This window comes from Rousettus aegyptiacus, unplaced genomic scaffold (assembly GCF_014176215.1).
Source record: "Rousettus aegyptiacus isolate mRouAeg1 unplaced genomic scaffold, mRouAeg1.p scaffold_m13_p_13, whole genome shotgun sequence".
Classification (NCBI taxonomy): domain Eukaryota; kingdom Metazoa; phylum Chordata; class Mammalia; order Chiroptera; family Pteropodidae; genus Rousettus; species Rousettus aegyptiacus.
This window is the reverse complement of record NW_023416288.1, coordinates 31,744,588-31,764,144: the sequence shown is the minus strand read 5'-3', so window position 1 is coordinate 31,764,144 and position 19,557 is coordinate 31,744,588. Positions and strand designations below refer to the sequence as shown.

The 19,557-nt window shown below is 41.1% G+C and overlaps 1 protein-coding gene across 1 annotated transcript in view; it reads left to right on the top strand.

Moving 5' to 3' along the window:
* The window catches only part of RAPGEF5 (Rap guanine nucleotide exchange factor 5), a 201,137-nt gene that overhangs the window by 85,180 nt on the left and 96,400 nt on the right, over positions 1–19,557 (top strand). Inside the window, exon 8 of the mRNA XM_016159524.2 lies at positions 12,011–12,084. Within this exon, the coding sequence (XP_016015010.2) occupies positions 12,011–12,084 (74 nt within the window). The remainder of the gene's footprint in view (positions 1–12,010; positions 12,085–19,557) is intronic.

Genomic DNA, 19,557 nt, shown 5'->3' with positions numbered 1-19,557 from the left:
CCCCCACACTCGCTTCCCCGGGGGGCATTTTCTGCTGTCATTTGTATTGACAAGGAGGAGGTATCAAGGGAATTCTTTGTCTTGGCCATGTGACCCAGCTATTGTCCATCATTCGTCACATGAAAAGTCTAATTGTATAAACAGCCATGAAAATGGAGCTGTTGTCAGTAAAACCGAAAATGACATGAACACAGTGTGTGTGAATATAAGTAAATAATGCTCCCTAGGACGTGACGCAAAGCATGCAATTCAATTCAGCTGAGTTCTGCTGGAGTACGTGATGCTGATAAAAGTGAAATTTATTTCATATACTATTATTTGTATTGACGTAACACATAAATACTTAACATTTGAGAATTTCTTAATCAGACATTTTGCTTGTAAATGGCTAAACAAACGGGTTGTAGCTATCTGCATTTTACAGATAGGTTATAAAAATACTTTAATACTGCATGCAGAGACTGTGATGTGTTTTTGGAATGAGATTGGTGATAGAAATTTTGACCTCGGAGTCAACGAAGGTTTATATTGTACAACTTTTGCTTCAACGGTATCTTTTGACATAGGTGTTTTGTTTGGAGATTAGGAAACAGAGAGAGTAGGTACTTAAAAAAATAAATAATCCTAGGTTTCTTTTTGCAAAACTACTTCAAAAGTCCTCCTTAACAAAATTAATTTTTTTTTTTTTTTAAAGCAGCAGTCTTCAGATTGAATTTGCATAGCAGTGACTCCGGAGCATTTGTTAATAGCGCAAATCCCTGCCCTGTCTCCCTCTTCCCCTCCTGCACGCCCCCAACACATGCAATTGTGGATAGAGGCCCTGGCATCTGGATTTTTTACCAGTCTTCACCCCGGCTTGATTCAGATGCCAAGCTTTGACAGACACATTCCAAAGTCTGTGATAGTCTAAATGAACCAGGCATGGGAGACAGAATCGAAATGTCATTTATACTTTTGCTACTAACTCATTTATTGGACAACAGCCTAACTGTTCAGTGTTTCTCTACCTGAATGGAGATTTTTCTCATAAGAATAATAACAGAATTATTATGAAGCTCTCATGTTACTAGCAGTAAAAGCTTTAGAAATAAAAAAAATTATTACCAACTTGGATTTGGTAGGCAGACTCAGGAATAAGCAAACCTTCACACCGAAGTTTCTCTACTGAACTTGCCAGGAAGGCGTTTTTAGGGGGAGTGGATTGCACTGGTGTAAAGGAAAGTGAATTTAACCCTGGCTCCAAAGAAACGCATCTGAACCAAAGCTATATCCTAGTAAACTGCGGGCAGACCCCAAGGCAGGAGGACTAAAGAGCTTATCTGGTTCTCCTTTTGCTAAATAGTAAACTTCAATCTGTTGAAAACGCCAGCATTTGATAAAAACGAAGCATTCACTTTTATTAAGATAAATTAAGGAAGATGAATTGAGACGTTTGAGACTGAGCTTATCTTTATATCCTTAGGAGCAGATAGTTTTTAGAAATGTTGCCCATTTTCCCCTCACTCTACAAGAGAGAACAAAGCATGACAGATACCATTGCCATCTTAGTTTCATCTGTTCTTATTTGTCTTCATTTGAATTCGTAGTGTTGTTTTCACATGTTTAAAAGGCTCATCTCTAAATTCTAGTTCCAAAGGTGGAGCTACATACAGATCCCTCCCGTCTGTCTGAAGGGGCCCTTGTACAGAAAATGCAAGTTTATCACATTTTAGTAAGACAGCAAACTTCCCCATCCTTCACGTGGGGGGTTGGTGCACTAAGGGAGATTGGAGATTATCTGTGAACTCTGGCCAAGCATGCCTCTTACTGACTGGACGGAGCGGGGGTGGGGGAGGGGCATTTTTCCAGCCTGTGGTCCCCAGGGAGCAGTGTGTCTACCTGGTCAGGGAAGGGGCAGATGCCATCATCAGGCCTCTAGGTATTGGGGTAGCATCCGGCTGTGGGCTCGGACGTGGCCCCGCGGACCCTGCAGTTTTCTCAGAGTCATCACTGAAACTAGTGCAGAGGATTCAGGCTTAGCCTTTGTACCTAAATCCAAGTGACCGACGTTTGCTTCGTTTTGCTGGTAGCATCAGGCCTGCAGGAGTCAGCTCAGTTCAGGGTTAGTCTTGTAACCAATTGGACAGTCTCATCAAAAGATCATATTTCTTTGTGTGGTCCAGGCCCTTCCGAAGGCATTTTGCTGGGGCCTGCTCTAGTGCAATTTTTTACTACCCTGAAATTTGAAGAAGAAAACCAGGCAGATAAAATAACCTATATGTTGTCTATTTTATGTGAAAATTCAAACAACATATACTTTTACTTATGTGAGAGGAACTATGGCTCAGAGACTTTGGCATAGATTTGAAAATAGTTTGGGCTAGTAGCTAACACTGCAGCATAACTTTTTTTCCCCCTTGAATATAGTTTGGCTGGGTTTTGTTATCTGGTAATCTTATAGGATCGTTTTGTCTTATGAGCCATTGGAGCACTTACACTGATACTCAAAAATGGTAATAAACAGGTTCTTAAAATTATTCACACACTGAAATACATTTGAGAAATGTCGTGTTCTTTATTTTCAATGACTGTGCCGTGGTCCCCATAAGATGCTACCTACTGCCATATTTTTGGGCTATTTTTTTAGCTGTTTCTGATTTGAACTCTTTTGGTGATAAATGGGCTGTTCAGATGGTTTCTCCTGCCTGGGCCTAATTTAAATCTTCCCTTTTGGGTCACTTAGCCCCTAGCATTCGAGGGTCATTGGAACCCCACGGTGCCCCTAGATTGATTCCCTCTGGTCTCTGAAGAGGCACCTGCTGCCCCCATGGGACTTGCAGTGGTGGTCAGGGGCCTGTCTCGGCTGGGGCAGCGTCTCTGGGCCTTCCTGGCTGTCTCACCCAGCATTGCCTCTTGCCGGGGCTGTAAACCTCACTGATTCCCTGCCTCGTGCTCCATTCAGCCTCTGGCTCTTTGTGAGCTTAGGTTCCTTTGCTGGCTTTTGTCCCCAAGGCATGTAGAAACTTTTGAGTCCTTGCAAATTTCTCCTCCTGGGAAAGAAGAACAACTCAGGGAAAATAAACTCCGTCTGCCACTCACTCACCGCTGAGCCACTGTGAGTGTGCTCGCCCTGACCTGGGTCTGCGGGGAGACTCTGAGGCAGTCTCCTCTGTGTCCCAAGGCTCGGTCCCCGTGTAAACTCGCACTCCCATCCTCAGTGTGGCCTCAACCATCACCTGATCTCACCGGCTCGGAGCCCAAGTCCAGCCAGGGAAGATCCGGCTCATAGCTCTGACCTTCCGTCCCTGCTGCCTGTTTACCCTTCTCCTCCCCGCAGCCCCTGGAAGCAGCGTGGGGCAGCGCTTTACTTTCTCAACCACGTCCTTCAGAGGAGCAGACCTGCGGCTTAGCCGTCCCAGGAGAGAAGGATCAGAGATCCGAGATCTAAGGCATCCAGAGCTGGTTCTGGATGTGCGCAGGAAAGCAACATTTCTCTGCAGATTTTGCCCTTTCCAGGCTGTTGTCGTGGTACAGTATTCTACCTTGGATATTCAATACAAATACTAATGACTTATTTTTGTGTTCCAGTCTTTCACTCTACAGCCGTAGCGTGTGGCTCTGATTAGAAAAACTCTCATCCACAGACAAAAATGCAAAAGTAAAAAGTGCATTACCATGTGTTACGGTATTAAGTAGCTACTCTTGATTAAGCCATTTATATCCACGCTTTCCTCCACACGCCCATCCTGTGGGGGAGTGCTTATTATCACCCCCTTTTTGCAACTAATGACATTGAAACTTGGTGAGTTGATGTAACTTGACAGAGGTCATCTACTAGAAATAGTATAGGAATGGTGCCATATTTTTTTTTCCTGAATGTGTAATAAAAGGAAATGACTTCAAATTCTAGTGAGTCAGATTTAGATGAGGGTTAAAGAAAAATTTCATATATTTCCTAGCCGCCTCTTAGGCTACCCTCCACTCATTGATTGATAGATGGATGGATTGATTAATTGGTCGGACCAATGCTGGTACTTGCTTGTATTTGCAAACACAAGGTCTCTTAGGGAATTCTTGGTGGTGCCTCTGTATGTTTTAGTAGTCCACTGTCAAGTCAATGGGAAGATTTAGCCAGGGAATTGCTGACAATTCAGGAACAACAACAATAACAAAAACCTTATGAGCATCATACGCGTGGCAGAAAGTTGTAATGTTATTTTTTAGATGTAGATGCTTGTCTGCTGTGAAACCTTACTTGACAGGTGTGTCCGTGTAGATCTGACCTGTTGTGTTTTCTGATTTACAATCCCAGAGGCAGATTCGTGTAGCTATGAGAAAGCACATTGAAAGACTCAGGCTCCGTTTTGCCTTAGCCATTTGCTATGACTCAGTGGTTTCCAGAGGCTCATTTTCTTATCCTGTGAAATGGAGCTAAAGGCACATGCCTCTGGGGCTTGGTGGGGGGAGGGAGGAGAGGAAGGACTGGGAGGGGGAAGTGGGAAGGGGGGAGTTAAATGAGGTGGCATCAAGCATGTAGCTTCATATTAGCATATAGTTGGTTAGGCTCAGAGATCATTTTTCTTTTACCTTCGACATAAAGTTCTTTAAAATGTTTGATCCCTGAGAACTTATGTAAAACAGAGTAGAGGGATGCACCAGCATATAGCATCTTTTTAAACGAACATCTCTCGGTGGCTAAGCATCCTTGCTGCTGTCTGTATCTTTTACTGTGGGGTTATGGCAGATTGACCTGAACCTGCCCTGTCACCAGAAACATCCTTTTTATCAATAAAAATGTTGAAAAAAACTTATAACTAAGGTTAATTTTATCTTTTTTTTCATCAAAGTTTTATTTTAGTTGGATCATGTACAAGCCATCTTTGCATTAAAAGGTAACACGTTTTGTTTTTGTTTTTGTTTTTCTGGTATGTTTCTTCATAAGAAGGGTAACCAGATAAGCTACTGGGATCAAGAACTGATGAGCTCTTTATTACTCTGGCCCGAAGAGCCAATATTTATGGTCTGATTAAAGGATTTGATACAGGATGTACTTTGCTTTGGTGACATTATCATTTTTCTCTGTTGAATAACTTTTTCATTGACTGGACATATATTAAGTGTTACTCAAAAGAAAACACTGTAAAAAGCCTGTTAAGAAGTGAAAGGAAAGGAAGTTTGGAGGGTGTCTGTCTGTTCTGAGACCAAGACTTAGAACTGAAATGGCATCCTTTCCGCCTTAGGGCAGGGATAAATCCTGCCATCAGCCGGGCTGCAGGGAAGCTGCCCAGAGCCCTGTCTCAGTGGCCTGAGCTGCCTCTCTCCAAGTGTGCAGAGCAGGGGTGCCCGATGGAAGTTTTTCACCTGCCTCTGCTTTTAGCCTCCTCGCTATAGATTTTTTTATGTTGTCTGGGTGCCGCGAATTTTCAGAACATCTGCACACCTATATTCAAATGTTAATAAAGGTAATACATTTCTTTTGTGCAGCAAACATTTATAATTTGCTCCGTATAAGTCCATGGGTTGTAAGGCATGACAAGGGTTAGAGGGGAATATGGGGTATTAGGAGCACTTAAAAACGAGTTAGTCATTATGGCTTACTGAATTCCTAGGAAGAAATTTTAGTTAGTTCTTACTGAGACCGTTGGCGATATAATTCCTGTTTTCTGTGTTTTCAGTTTCACTCCTATTCAATTCGCTTTAGACAATTTAAATTTTCCTAGCATATTGGAGCAGATAAACCATTAGACCTGGGTAGTTACCTGTCTCCTCCATTCGCTTACTGTATAATTCCAGGTAAGCTATTTAGCATCGTTAGGTCTCAGTTTTCTCACCTGTAAAATGAGGCTAATCATAATAGCACTAGGATCTGATTAAGGAGAAGGCCAACCATATATCTGTCCTAAAACATCACTTGGGATTAAACATCCATTATGGGATAACAGATATACGATCTCATGTAACTCAGGTGTATATGAAATGAATCAAATAAGGTACACCTGAGGGTAGAGTCTGAGATTCACCACCTCCTCCCACCCCCCCCAGCCTCCAAGGCCAGGCTGAGGCTTCAGCCTGAATGTCGGCCAGTGTTTATTAATAAAGTGGGCATCGCAGGTGTTAAGGTGCTCAACTCGCACTTCCCTGGGCTAAGCTCTACTCTATCAGGATCATGGGGAGTGGGTCCTGGGCCCAATTTGGTATCGAGCTTCCTGTGTGCTTCTCATGTTCCCTAAGTGGAGAGGGGCAGGATCCTGAAGGAATGGAGGGATGGCACGATCAGACTCATCTTTGGAAGTGGAACTCGAGCAGCTGGGAGGAGAATGGATTGAGGGAGAGGCTGGCTTGGAGGCTGTGGCGTGGGGCGGGTGAGAGGTGGTGAGGTCATGAGCTATGACAGTGGCAGGGAGGAAGAAGGATGGAAACATGTCAGAGGTAGAAGTGATAGGATTTAGTGAGAGATCAATGTGAGGACTGAGGAAAGGGAAGAATGCCAAAATGCCTGGCGGTGATCTCAGCTAAAATGCAGACCCCAAGAGGGGGAAGAGGCTTGTGGAGTACAGTGAAGGTGACACGTGTGATTTCAGATCACTGTGTCCTCACACGCTATGAAGTAGATGACGCTTTTTTGAGGACAGAGTTTGTACCACTGCACTTACCACAGCAGCTCATGCACGGCAGATGCGTGATGGTTTGTGAAATGGAAATATTCAGCGTGTAACTGGAGATGCTCAGGGACGAGGGAAGAGATGGAGACACAGATTTGGGAATAACCCGCATAATGGTGAAAATCGAAACCATAGGAACAGATAAGGTCACTAAAAAAAGAAGCAAAGGGAAAAGAGAGCCTGCAGGAAACTCGCATTTTTTAGAGGGGTTCAAGTGTGATAAGGACCAAGAAAAGAGAGTTTTAAAACAACAGTCTCAAGTTCAGCTGACGCGCTGAACAGATTGCAGCAGAGAAGAGATTGTTGGGACACAGATAATGTAGCCGGTGGTCAGCTTTCAAAGAGAGGTTCGAATGGCACTGGATGGGCCAGCTTATAACACTATCTGGCACGTCCCGAGGGTGAATGCTGAGCACTATTTTTCAGATTTTAACATTAAAAATAATATACAGCGATGAGGTGGAAATTACAACTGATTTTTTCCCTTACTTTTTAAAGAAGAGATTTGAGCATTTTTGAAGCGTTTGTGATTATATTTCCAGAACCGAATGTACGCCATCAGCATTTCTTGCAGCCGGCTTCCCCTGCCGTCCCACAGGGCGGGTTCTGCTCGCTCAGTGTGGAGTGAGTGCCATGGGGTGGTGGGGGGAGGGGGGTGAGGGAGGCTCCTAAAACAAATATTATGGCCCCTCTCCAGGAACGGTACAGAAAAATAGCTGGTTATTTAGATAATGAGGAACCGGGTCCTGCCTCCTGTGGCCTGGAAACGCCTCCATGTTTTCCAAACATTTTTATGTCCACAGCCCACAGAGCACACAGAAAGAGCCTGACTCAGTACACATCTCATCCCCACGTGAAAAATGCTTAACTTTACTAGTCGTGACGCTAGTAAATAGTTCACTAGATTTCGATCTTTACACTTTTGCCCTATTCTTTCTGTTATATTCTGTTCCATTTCATTAAAGAAAAGAAATGAGAAAGAAGATGTGTACACGTGTCTTTCACAGCGTTCAGCGTGACGAGCACTGTACTGCTCCATCCTTGACCCCATAGACTCGAACGGCCACAGGTACATGCATTTCATGTAGAGGACTAGGACAGGTTCCTTCATCTCATCTATAATGTGGGGGTGATTTTCCCTGCCCAACTTTTCAGGTTTGAATGTCAGATGAGACCCTTCAGGAAAGAGCTTTCTCTCTATAAAATGCTGCACAGGCGAAAGATTATATTATTGCCAAAACGTTAATCCTTGGCAAAGTACTCCACGAATTATTTTTCTTAACTGTATTTGCTGAATTCTCACATTGAGACTCGAGATGCTGACTTTCTCTTGCTAAATTTTTGGTTGGTTTATAAATTGAAAAAATGTATACTTTGGCTGATTTTTAAAGAACACTCTCCCCTATAGTCACCTAGCGTATTACAATCACTGTGTGTTTAATGTCATGTAAGTGTGGTCTCAACTTCACAGAATTGATCAGCTAAAATTAAATAAGCATCAATTTGAAAGGGTGTCAATCCCTTTTGTCTTTAAATAATGATATTAGAGTTAATAGGAGAGTTTTCTTAGCAACCATCTTAGTAAGTCCTAGAGAGAGAATATCTGTTGTCCCCAAGGCAAAAAGAAAGTGACATCAGGGAAGCCCTACAACCCTTGGAGGCTGTCAACAGGAGCTCCTCTTGAATTGCTCAGGGCATTACAAATCGATACATTTCAACTAAGTACTCTTATGTGAATTAGTGCTAATTAATCCACATACGTTCTTAGTTCTCATGTGGGCCCTCATGTTCATTATTCAGAATACATGCTTTTGATCTTGTGCTTGTGACTTTTGTTATGGTAAGTTATTTTCAAAGGGCTTTTCTTGCTTTTAGACTCTGTGTGTCGAGAGATAAGGGGGTGGTTTGTGTTGGCAGTGGGTGAGACTCCCGGCCTCCCTTGGTCCCAGGAGCTGTCATTCCTGTGTACGTGTTGCACTGGAGGGAACTGCCCCAGAATCAATATTTGCATAGGAAAATTTTCCCCAACCTACTCTTATTCTGATCAGATAAAAGAAAAACTAAGCTCGAAAAAATCTAAATAACTGCTTCCTCCTCCTTCCACCACATGAGCCACACCTCTGGGAGGCATGGAATGAGAAACTGCCTCCTTATTTATTCCTTGACTTTAATCTTTGCATTAAAGGGTTATAGGATACTCCCTTTTAGGTGACTATGTATTTCATGCAAGAGACCTCTGGGGATGATCATAAATCTTTGGAAATCCAATATAAATAAGTTTTTGTTTCAAACTGGTATATAACCACTGGCTAAAATGCACTTTTAGAATTATAGTTTTGTGGTATATCCAAGAAAATAATGTTACGTGTGTTGGAAGAGACCATGCTCTTTTCTTTTCTTCAGGGCGCTGAGGCTGAGTGAGTCCACCAGAACCTTGAGATTCTCACTATTATGTTGATTGAGTTTGCTGAGTTTCCTTTGCCAAGACCTTAACTTGATTTTGTTTCCAATTTTTTTTTTTATGTTAACCAGAGTGTAACACTAGGCAACAAATATTGGGGTCTTCAAAGATGTGGCAAAAAAAAAAAAAAAATGTAGCACTATTATTGGGGAGAAGCTAGAAATATAGGACTGAATTTTTAACCCCAGGATGCTTTTGTATTAATGTCTTCCTCCTTCGATTTTCTTTATCTGCATTAAGAATTTTGCCTAAATCTCAAAAAATAGTGTTAACTCTCAGTCCCAAAATTCTAATTCACTGTCCTGCATGTCCTGTTTCATAGTGTCATAAGGTAAGAAAAAGAAAAGCCTTTACCCCAGAACATTGTTGTTTTAAAAACAAAAACACATGAGTTTAGTAGGCAAAAATATTCTAAAATTTACTTTTCTTCATTTTCATTGAAACTAAAACTTTAAAGAGCAAAAATTTAAATAAAGCATATATTAAGTGCCAAGGTATTGTTGGTACTTCATGTAGTTGAAGCTGTCCCGCATGGGTAGGGTATCAAATTGCCTGCCAAGAAAATTACTCCCTGCTACAGGAGGAGGAAAGACTTTTGATATTGTTTCACTTCGTTAAATGGAGTTCCTTCCTTCAACCCATTGCATTTTTAAGTGGAAGTTAAGAAGCCATTCTATATTTTGTTTTGTTCCTTTGCATTGACCTCAGTTTGTTGGAGAAAACATTAGTGTTTTTCTTTATTCTTAAGTTTCCTCCAAATTGGGCAACAGTAGCAACAAGGGACCCCCTCCTCTTTTTGAACAGCATGAATGGAAATTTTGGCTGAAAATGGAAGAAAAGCCTCTGCCCACTTCTGCTGTTCCTGCCTTTGCCTTTGGACGCTCAGCCGGTAGGAATTATCCTACTTATCCGTGGAGTTTCACAGCATTTCCCTCCCCTCTTTTTTATGAACAGTAACGGAAGACGTAGCTATACAAGTAGGTGTAGTCAAGTCCTACCGTTTTGGTCGCTGGGGGAGGAATTGCTCATCCGGTTGGTTGTTGCAGAGCTCCCATTGTGTGTGTGGCGTTTGAATGGCTCTGTGGTAAGCGCTGCACAGTGGGCGTAAAAGGCACACTGAAGCAAAAGGCACATGACGTGATGTTTTTTAAAACTACAGAGCAGAAAGCATGGTGTTTAAAGGTACACAAAACAAGGCAAACTGAATCCAAAAGTACAGCGAGCGACCTCACGGTCAGAGAGGTTGGTATGTTTTTGGTCTGCTTTTCAAGGAAAGGAAAGCAGAAAGAATAATTGGTATAATGGATACAATCAATGACTCGTTCTACTTAGGAGTCATCTTGACTGCGACTTCTCCCTTCCCACCCTCACCTCCCACGTTCAATTCATTGGCAAATTGTATCTGTTTTGTCTAAAAATACAGCTCAAATCCTTCGTGTTTTTTTTTTTTTTCCTTCCACCTCATGGCCACTTCCTTGGTCTGAGCCAATGTCATCTCAAGCCAAGGCAAAAGCAACAGTCACCTAACTGGTCTCCCTGCTTCCTCTCTTGACTCAAGACTTACTAAGTCCTTTCGCCACAAAGATTTAGGCAAAAAGAACTTTTGAATATTTACCTCTAATCATGCAGTTCCCTGTGTTAAACTCCTTAGTGCTTCCCCATGTTCTTAGCCTAAAATCCAAATTTACCGTGGTCTGTGCTCTCCCCAGGCTCATCTCATATCACCCTTCACCTGCTGCGGGCGGCTCCATCTCAACCTTCAGGTCTCAGCCCAAAAATCACTCGTTCAGAGAAACACCATTCCTGGCCTCCTCTCCAAAATGGCCTTCCCCACGTGGTTTTCTGTCGTTTCCCCATTTCTCATGATCTTTAATTCCATTTAACTTTTTAAAAAATTATTGTTGCTTTTGTTGTTGTTGTTAGTTGCAGTAATAGTTATTGCTCGTTGGCTGTCTGCCCAGCTAGTTTGTGTGCCTCATGAGGTCTTTTCATGGGAATAACCCCAGTGCCAGGCATATAGTAGGTGCTCAATAAATATCTGTTAAAATGAAAGAGCCAGCTGTGTGAAGAGAAACACAATGAAATCACCATGCCGGGGTCAGAGTCGGGTACAGTATGTTTTGGTGCTGAACGCCAGTGTGAAGTTGGAGATGGGGAGAAAGCCGGAGAGCTCAAGGCAGACCTTTGTTGATGAACGGAGTTTGGAAGTGATAAGATAAGGAAGTCACAGGCCAAAGCACGGCACTCATCATGTTTTTTGAGACTGGTTATTTTAGCAGTTGTGCCTGAGCCAGACGGTATTAGGGCGAGGCTGGGATCAGGGGCTTTGTGTTAGGAGGTTTTGGCACCAGCACAGAAAGGGAGACAAGGACTTGGGTAGGGAGACACTGAGAGAATAAGGGAGAAGAGGAAGATTCGAGACTCCACAGCTCAAAATTTTGTGGTAACAATGCACCGAGCAATCCACATATAAAATATTGTGCTTCTTTTATTATAAACACTAAACTATTAGCCAAAAAAAAAAAAGAAAAAGAAAAAGAAAATCACATTAAAAAATGACGTTCTCATATGGACTTGATAAAAGGCTTCATCTATACCCCAACTTCCCTTTGGGTGAAGCACAAAACTGACATAATAATGTCCTGATAGGTTTTGGTGAAAAGGAGAATGAGGTCAAAGCTTTCCACGGTCATTGATCTAATAAATGAGAAAATGTACGTGAAAAGTGTCCAGTGCTATTAAACTTTTCATCTAAGTAATTAAAAAAAAAAAAAGTACCAATATTTACATTTTGTGAACCTGACTAATATTTTCCTGTCAAATCGTATCTAAAAGAAACTGATCCGAAACAGTTTTCTTGTGATGCTACATTTGCTTGTAATTACTCTTCTCTTTTTCTTAATTTAAGCCCTGGAACAAGATGAAGACAACAGTGACAAACACGTAACCGTGGCAGAAGCCGGAGGGGCTCCAGATTCTCAGGTATGATACATCCTGTGGCAGCCCCTGCGAGCACCCTTCTGTGTTGAGGGAGGTACGATCGTGCAGGTTTGATAGAGGTTTTGCCTTTTGTGTTCTGTAAAAATAGTCATGTTATGGGAATGAAGCACTCGTTTTGATAAAGAGACATTTCACAAGAAAGGTCCCGTGTTGATAATCACATTCATCATTTGATTCACATGAGAGGGACAGGTAGGGAGACATACTTCACTTCCTGAAGAAAGCAAGGAAAGTTAGTGAAGAGCCAGGAGAGACCGCCCTTCGGGCAGGCCGTCCGCTGGAGGTGGCAGAGGCAACTCCTCCGCTCGCTGACAGCACTAACAGCGGGGGGCGTGGCCAGTGTGGTGCCTCACGCACCAAAGATCCTGTGCCAACCCCGGGATCCACTTCACGACATAGATATGCTTTCGGTAGCAACTTACTGCCAAGTACTGTTGCGGCTTGGACACCTTAGTGCTCTGTTTATATAAAAGCAGAGCATTTAAAGATTCTTAGTGGGACAGTGGGGAGAGAAGCAGAACAAGGGCATTCTTTAGCAAGTCCGCAGGTATTCTTGTGTAAGTCCTCAATAATTCATCTGCTCAGAATTCCACTCCCCTTGATACCCAGCTATAACATTATGTGTCATAGCTAAATATATGGGTACCTTAAGCCACTGTCTTAACCCTTTTGAGTTTGAGATTACTCATCTATAAACCCACCTAATAGGATAGTTGTGAAGCGTGAAAATAAGAGTATGCCAAATAAGTAAGCCCTTTGCTTTTATGATACACGAGAACAATAAAGGAGTGGGCCCAGGTGAGTCTGCTACTTGGGAATTGATCGTGGGATATGCAGAACAATGGGCTGACCTACCCTAAGTGTAGGCGGATAAGGGTGGAGAAACTTTGGAAGCACAGGAGCCCTTCTGTGAACCTTCGCTGCATGCAGGGCGCTGCTCTGTTCTACGAGGCCCTGCAGAGGGAATCGCCTCTCAGGATTGTAATATCAGTATTATGATATCCCATTTGTCCACACTCATCAAGATGTGTACATTAAATATGCACAATTGTTTGTATATTAAGTATACATCAAGAAAGCTGGAAGAAAAAGAGAAAAGATTCTTAGATTAGTTGGTCCTTTGCACTTCACCTTTAAAGTTCTAAAACTATTTAGAATCATCACATTAGCTTTTCAGTCAAGATTGCACGGGTCATAATGTTTTAATAAGTTTATATAAGAATTGTTTGGAATTGTTCTGCTATAGTAATATTCAAAATGCTGTGATCCACAGGTTCATACAGAAATTACACTTCAGGCTTCCAAGCAAACCTGGGAAGGGATTCCTTCCTGGAAGTTTTCTTAAATCATTAAGCTATTGATGGGACAGATAGTTCTAAGCTTAAATTGTTATTCTTTATTTCTTTTGACCTTATTCCATGGGCAAGTCTGTTTTAGTGCAATTTTATTTCTTTGTGTATCTCAAAAGAATACATAGACTTTGCTCTTTGAGATCTTGTGATTGTCTGCAGCAACCGTAATATAATCACACAGGATGCACAGAGGAATGAAATCATGAAACCAGTGAATAAACAATTAGATCAAGAACAGATTCTGTTTAGGTTCGGAAGTCATGAGTTAGGTTCACTGGGCTGTGTAATTCTGAGTGCTGTGGACCTAGGCCGCATAGAGAGGAGGGAGCCGTCACCTCCTCTGATATGTCTGAGAAAGCTCGTCTGCTGCCGCAGGAGAAGCACGAACTTCATTGGTTTGATTCTGCGGGTCCATCTATGCAAACGCTCTGGGCAGAATCCTCGGTAGTTCAAGTCACGTAAGGTGATCTTAAAGAAAACTCAGAATTTCACCATCAGATATCTAGGCAGAATTGGAAATAGATGTATGTATGTGCTCATGCATGTATACCTGTGTGCACTCTTATTAATTTGATGTTTGATGTATACATAATTGAGCACCTAAATGCCAGACTTTAGGCTATTTCACATTATTGCAGTCTTCACTCCAGAGCACATTTTAAAGAAGTTAAGTGGAAATTTTTTATTCATCTCTTCCCTTTATGTGATGAAATATGTCACTATGGGAAAAAATGACCCTACACTGTTGCAACTTTTGGGTGCACGAAGGGTTAAGACGATCCCTAACCCCAGAGAGACTGGGCCTTCTACACAAGTTTCCCACCTACCAGAAAACTCTACTGCTACCCTGATAAGTTGGTTCCTTTCTTCCTTTTCTCACCAAAAGATCTTTCCTGCCTACGAAGCTCCCTGTTTTAATGCAGCGATGTGTGGGCTGGGTGAAGAGCTCATGCAGAGTGGCGTTTGCTTCCCAGCCCTGCTTCCTCATAGCTGGTGCTTGCAGGCAATTTCTTTCATGTCTCTAAAACTGTAAGTTCCTGTAGGGACTTAAGCATCTGTGTCTTTGTCGCCAGAGTAACCCCACCATGTGGGCAGTGACTGGCATGCTTGGTTTTCATCTCTGTGAAATGGAGATATTATAAAATTGTCATGAGTTTGGAATGAAGAAACATTAAAAAGTGCCTGCTATCCTGGCACGCAAGAGCTTCAGTAAGTGTTAGTCAACATACCCGAGGTTTAAGAGCACCGAATCATTATCATTATGATCATCTATTACATCGTTTTTTGGCTCGAATGTTTAAGGTATCTAACCTGGCTGGGCTGCAGTCATACTCTCTGTCTACCATTAAGATATCTTCACATACCTAAAACCTTTTCTACCTTTCTCTCATTATAACTCTTTAGGTGAGACTAAGGATTAAAGAATCTCTATCAAAATGCAAAGACTTTTTGCCAGGTTCTAGTTTAAGGGTTGAGATCTGCAATGCGTAATTTATGACATGTCAAACTTTGGAAATTCTTGTTTTTATTCAGATGGCCATTGACCACTGGATTCAGTAATTACTTTTATTGTCTCCTATCCCCCATTGGAATCCATTATTTTAACATTAAGTAATGATAACTGTTAATTATACAAAATAGTTGACAGATATTTGATGGTTAATTTATCGCTAGCCAAAGTGTGACTTTATTTTAATAGACTAAAGAAAGCTCTTATTTAAGGCTGTGGTAGCTTCATAGAAAACACGTGATTTTTTAAAATCCTTTGTTAGAATGTTATTAGAATTCTCTTATTCTCTTTTTTACTTTATTCTTTGTCAGCTTTGCTGCCCCGCTTAGCAGTATGGTTGATAATATATCCAGATCTGAGCTGTAATTTCAGGTCAAAACAGGATAAAATATTGGTGACTTCCCTAATCTAGTCTGAAAGTTCAAGGAGTCAAATATGTAATGAATGAACTCCTTACTTTGTTCATTAAGTAAATATATAGTGTATTTAGTTTCATCAGAAGAAAAAATTTTGTAAGTATAGTAGATTAAGAAAATATTTGAGGAAATCACAGTAATACATTTCATGTAACTATGGTTGCTGCCTCCTTCCCTGCTCCCATCATGCTCTGGCAGAAGGTAGCATCATATGGTGTTTGTACAGGATGGGTCTATCCCACTGCCTGGTGTATAAACACCAGTAGCTCCACAAAGGAGGAGGACCAGAGGAATGAGTCTCCCTGAGCTTGCATTGCCTCATCTGCACAAGGAGAGACTAGGAGTCAGTGAATGATTTCTGAGGCTCTGTGATGGGTCTGTTTGGTGTGTGAAGATTGTACTAGTGATGCCCTGGTGTTACTCAACATGCCTTTACCATCACACTTTCTGTCATGTATAACTTCACTATGAATTCTTGTTGGTTCTTCTCTAGTTATCAAAGGATATATTTTTCTATCCCAACCAGGAAGAAATTTTTCTTAGTTTTCTTCCTATCTCTGAAGAAATTTGAAAAAACGAGTACTTACTGCCCTAAAATAATGATGATGATGATAATAAATGATGATGATGATGATGGTGATGATGAATTGTTTTCTGAATTTTCCTGGAAAGAATTCTTAATACTTTTTGTTTTGGAAATAGGTACATACAATTGAGTAATGTAATACACCATCCTAACCCATCAGTGTTTTATTCTGTCATTTGGATTTTCTGTTTAAAGTAGCAAAAAACTATATATATTATTTTATGAATTTCTTTTGAAGATCTAATTTTTAAAGAAATGACCCTATTATGTACCAATCAAGAATTTATTCAAATACCCTGACTTTCTACTAAAGAGCATTCTGTAATTGCAAAAGTGCTTTCATGAAAGATAGACTCTGATCCCAGTGTTCCCTCCCTTAATAGCAGTTTTTACATGTTTTTTTCTATTCTAGAAAGAGTGATTTTTAAAGTTTCAATAATGCAAAAGACGTTTCATATGGAACTGTGCTCTTTCACCTTTTGTCACAAAGGCCACTCATTTGTCATCCTTGTCCCTTTCCCTAAGGAAATCCTGTCCGTGTTTCATTTTACCGCTAAAAAATGAACCCAACATTTTTATGGCTCCATTTATAAAGGAAAAAGACTTTTTCATTTGCATTCATAACATTTCTCTTCTCAAATACTGAAAATCACATGAATAGTTTTAATTATACATTACAGAGCTTTCTTTTTTTTTTCCCCCTAAGCAGACCTTGAAATAAGGTTCTTAAATAACTCTTCTGATGCTTACACATTAATCTTTTGTTATTTTCTGTCCTAGCAGTGTTAGGTAAACTGTTTATAATTAATTTCACATCAATAAATTAAGTATTCCAAGAATGCGAACCTCTAGATTGAGAGCTGTTAGTTATCTCGCTTCTCCTACCATAACAAAGCTCCTAAAATATTAATAAATTCATGGGTTTTTGAATTAAATCACTGAATTACAGAGCTTTGAAAGGGACCCCCAGAAAACATCTGGTTCGGTGTAGTGCTTCCACAGAGGCCAGCTTTATGGAACTGTCTAGGATGTGTGGGCATCTCTCTGGGCTTAAGGTTCTCCAGAGAATGAAGAGGCATTCAGAACCCTCCTTGAAAGCTTTTTTTGATAGTTGTTATGTAAGGATTGCTTAGAATTGATTATCTTGTGAAAATGCTTCTAGGAATAATAGGGAAACCAGAAAACCAAGACAGCAGTATTCCTTTTTAAATTAAAGGATGGTTTAATTATAAAATGAAATAAGTCAATCCAAAACCCATTCTTAAAAGTAATAACGTTTTGTGTTCAAAATACATAATTTGTGCAACTAAGTATCTGGTTCTAATGAAAATGTATTTCCTCAAGAAAAGAAATTCTGTATTTAGAATTCTAAGCATATGATATGAATAATGTTTAGAGTTCCTTAAAAACACATATTTACACAAAAAACCAAAAAACAATAGTCAAGGTCTCTTACATTTTCTCTGCTCAGTCCTACCCTCTTATTGCTGGTATTATCAGTTGTTTTTTTAAAAACATACGTGGGACCCACAGACAGAAAGAAAGACTCCACATCAGAGTCGAGAGGTGTTAAGCCCAGTCTCCTCGGTGCCTGTGTGCCGGGCTCATCCCACTTGCCGAATTAGTTACCTCCGTGGTGCTTTCCTCCTGTGCGCCACCCTGCCCTGCCCTGGCCTCACGCGTGCCCTGTGTCATGCAGGGATGCCACCCCGGGGGTAGAGAGATTGGGCTGACTCATCACACTGCTGAATATACAACCATGGAGCAGGTCCTGAGGTTGTAGCGTCATTAGCATCCTCTCTTCACCAGCAGGATGATATCTTAAACACAGTGAGGATGACATGGATGGAGAGAGAAGAAATCCTAGATCGTTGACATAAATTAATTTTCTAGTTAGCAGAAACTTATTCCTTTGAATGTCAAAGCACTTAAAGAATGTTAGCTCTTTTCACATAGAAATTTCCCCGAATGATTTCCTTGCCTTCTTAGTTTGAAGGATACTTAACACCACTGATCCTCTTTTACTCTCTGCTGTTGATTTTAAAAGCATCTTCAAGATCAGCCTATATGTTAAGCATTAACTCAAGTTATGGGCTCCATTAAAATCCCGACAAACAAAAATACACCAAGGAGGATGGCTGGGATGGTAAAGGGATCTAAATATAAAACCACGTGGGCCCCTAGCCTGGCAATCTTATTCTACTTTCCTCGTTCAGTTTCCTCTTCTCTCAGGTCAAGAGTTGACAAACCACAGCCTACTGCCTGTTTTTCTGAGTGAAGTGTTACTGGAACACAGCTGTGCTCTTTCATTTACGTATTGTTTTTTGTTGCTTTTGCGTTAGAACTGCAGAATTGGGTAGTTGCACCAGAGACCACATAGCGCACATTTACTCTTTGGCCCTTTACAAAAAAAAAGTTTGCCAACCTTTGCAACAGATATGGCTATTCCAAGCCTTCTTTTCTCATAGCTCCAGCATCTTCTCACACAGTCCTAACTCTGAGCTAAGGAAATGATTTCTTATCTTTCTGGGAACTAGAAGCCTTCGGAAAAGAATTTCCACATGTTCACACTACCAGATATGCCAACTTCAATGCTTATTTGCCCCCATACTTCACCTGCTCTCTTGTTAGAGTGAATATATTCATACTTATGTTTCTTTCTGAGAGTAATTGTTTGTTGTCTTTACTGCTCAAGGACATCACTCCTAAAAACTCCCTCTCTCCCTCCTAACATCCTCAAAATTCCCTCCTTACTGGATTTCTAAGAAAGGTAAATATGCTGGGACACCCCTCACCTTAAGCAAATGAACAAACTCCCTTCAACGCCACTCTTTAGCTAGCGTCCATTTCTCATAACGAAAGTCCTCAGAAGAGTTGTCTCTCCTGTGTTGAACCCAAGCTAAGAAGGCTTTTTTTTTTTTTTTTCCTACTACTTTTCTTTTCAACGAAACAAAAACATTCTACATTCAGAGTCACCAGGTACTTTTGTCAAATTCAGCGTCAAGTATTTTGAATCTATCTTATTTGATATTTCAGGAGCATTTGGTACAGTTTATCCCTCCCTCCTCTCTGAAGCACCTTCTTCCTCACTTACCAGGTTCTTCTCCTGGAGCTACTTCTTCTTAGTTTTCTTTTCTGATTACTCCTTATTTTCCCAGTATCTAAACAAGAGACTCAGTTCCTGGATTTATCCCCTTCTCTGTTTATATCACTCCATTGGTAACCTCACTCATTCCTTTGGTTTTAAATACTATCCACATGATGATGACTCCCAAATTTCTGTCTCCAGCCTGCACTTCTCCCCCGAATGTCCAGAATGCCAACCTAGCCATTCCACCTGGATGTCTACCAAGCTTATTCCTTCCCAGACGTCCTCCTCCTCCATTCTTCCCAGTCTCAGTAAATGACAATCTTACCCTTCCAATTGCTCAAGCCAAATATCTTGGAGACAAGAAGATCTGCTGCCCCTACCTTTGAAAAATTTCCAGATTCTAACCACTTCTCAACACCTCCACCACAACCACAAGTTCTAAGCCATTTCTTATCTGAAGACCAGTCTCCTAAGTGGTCTTCTAGCTTCAACTCCTTCTT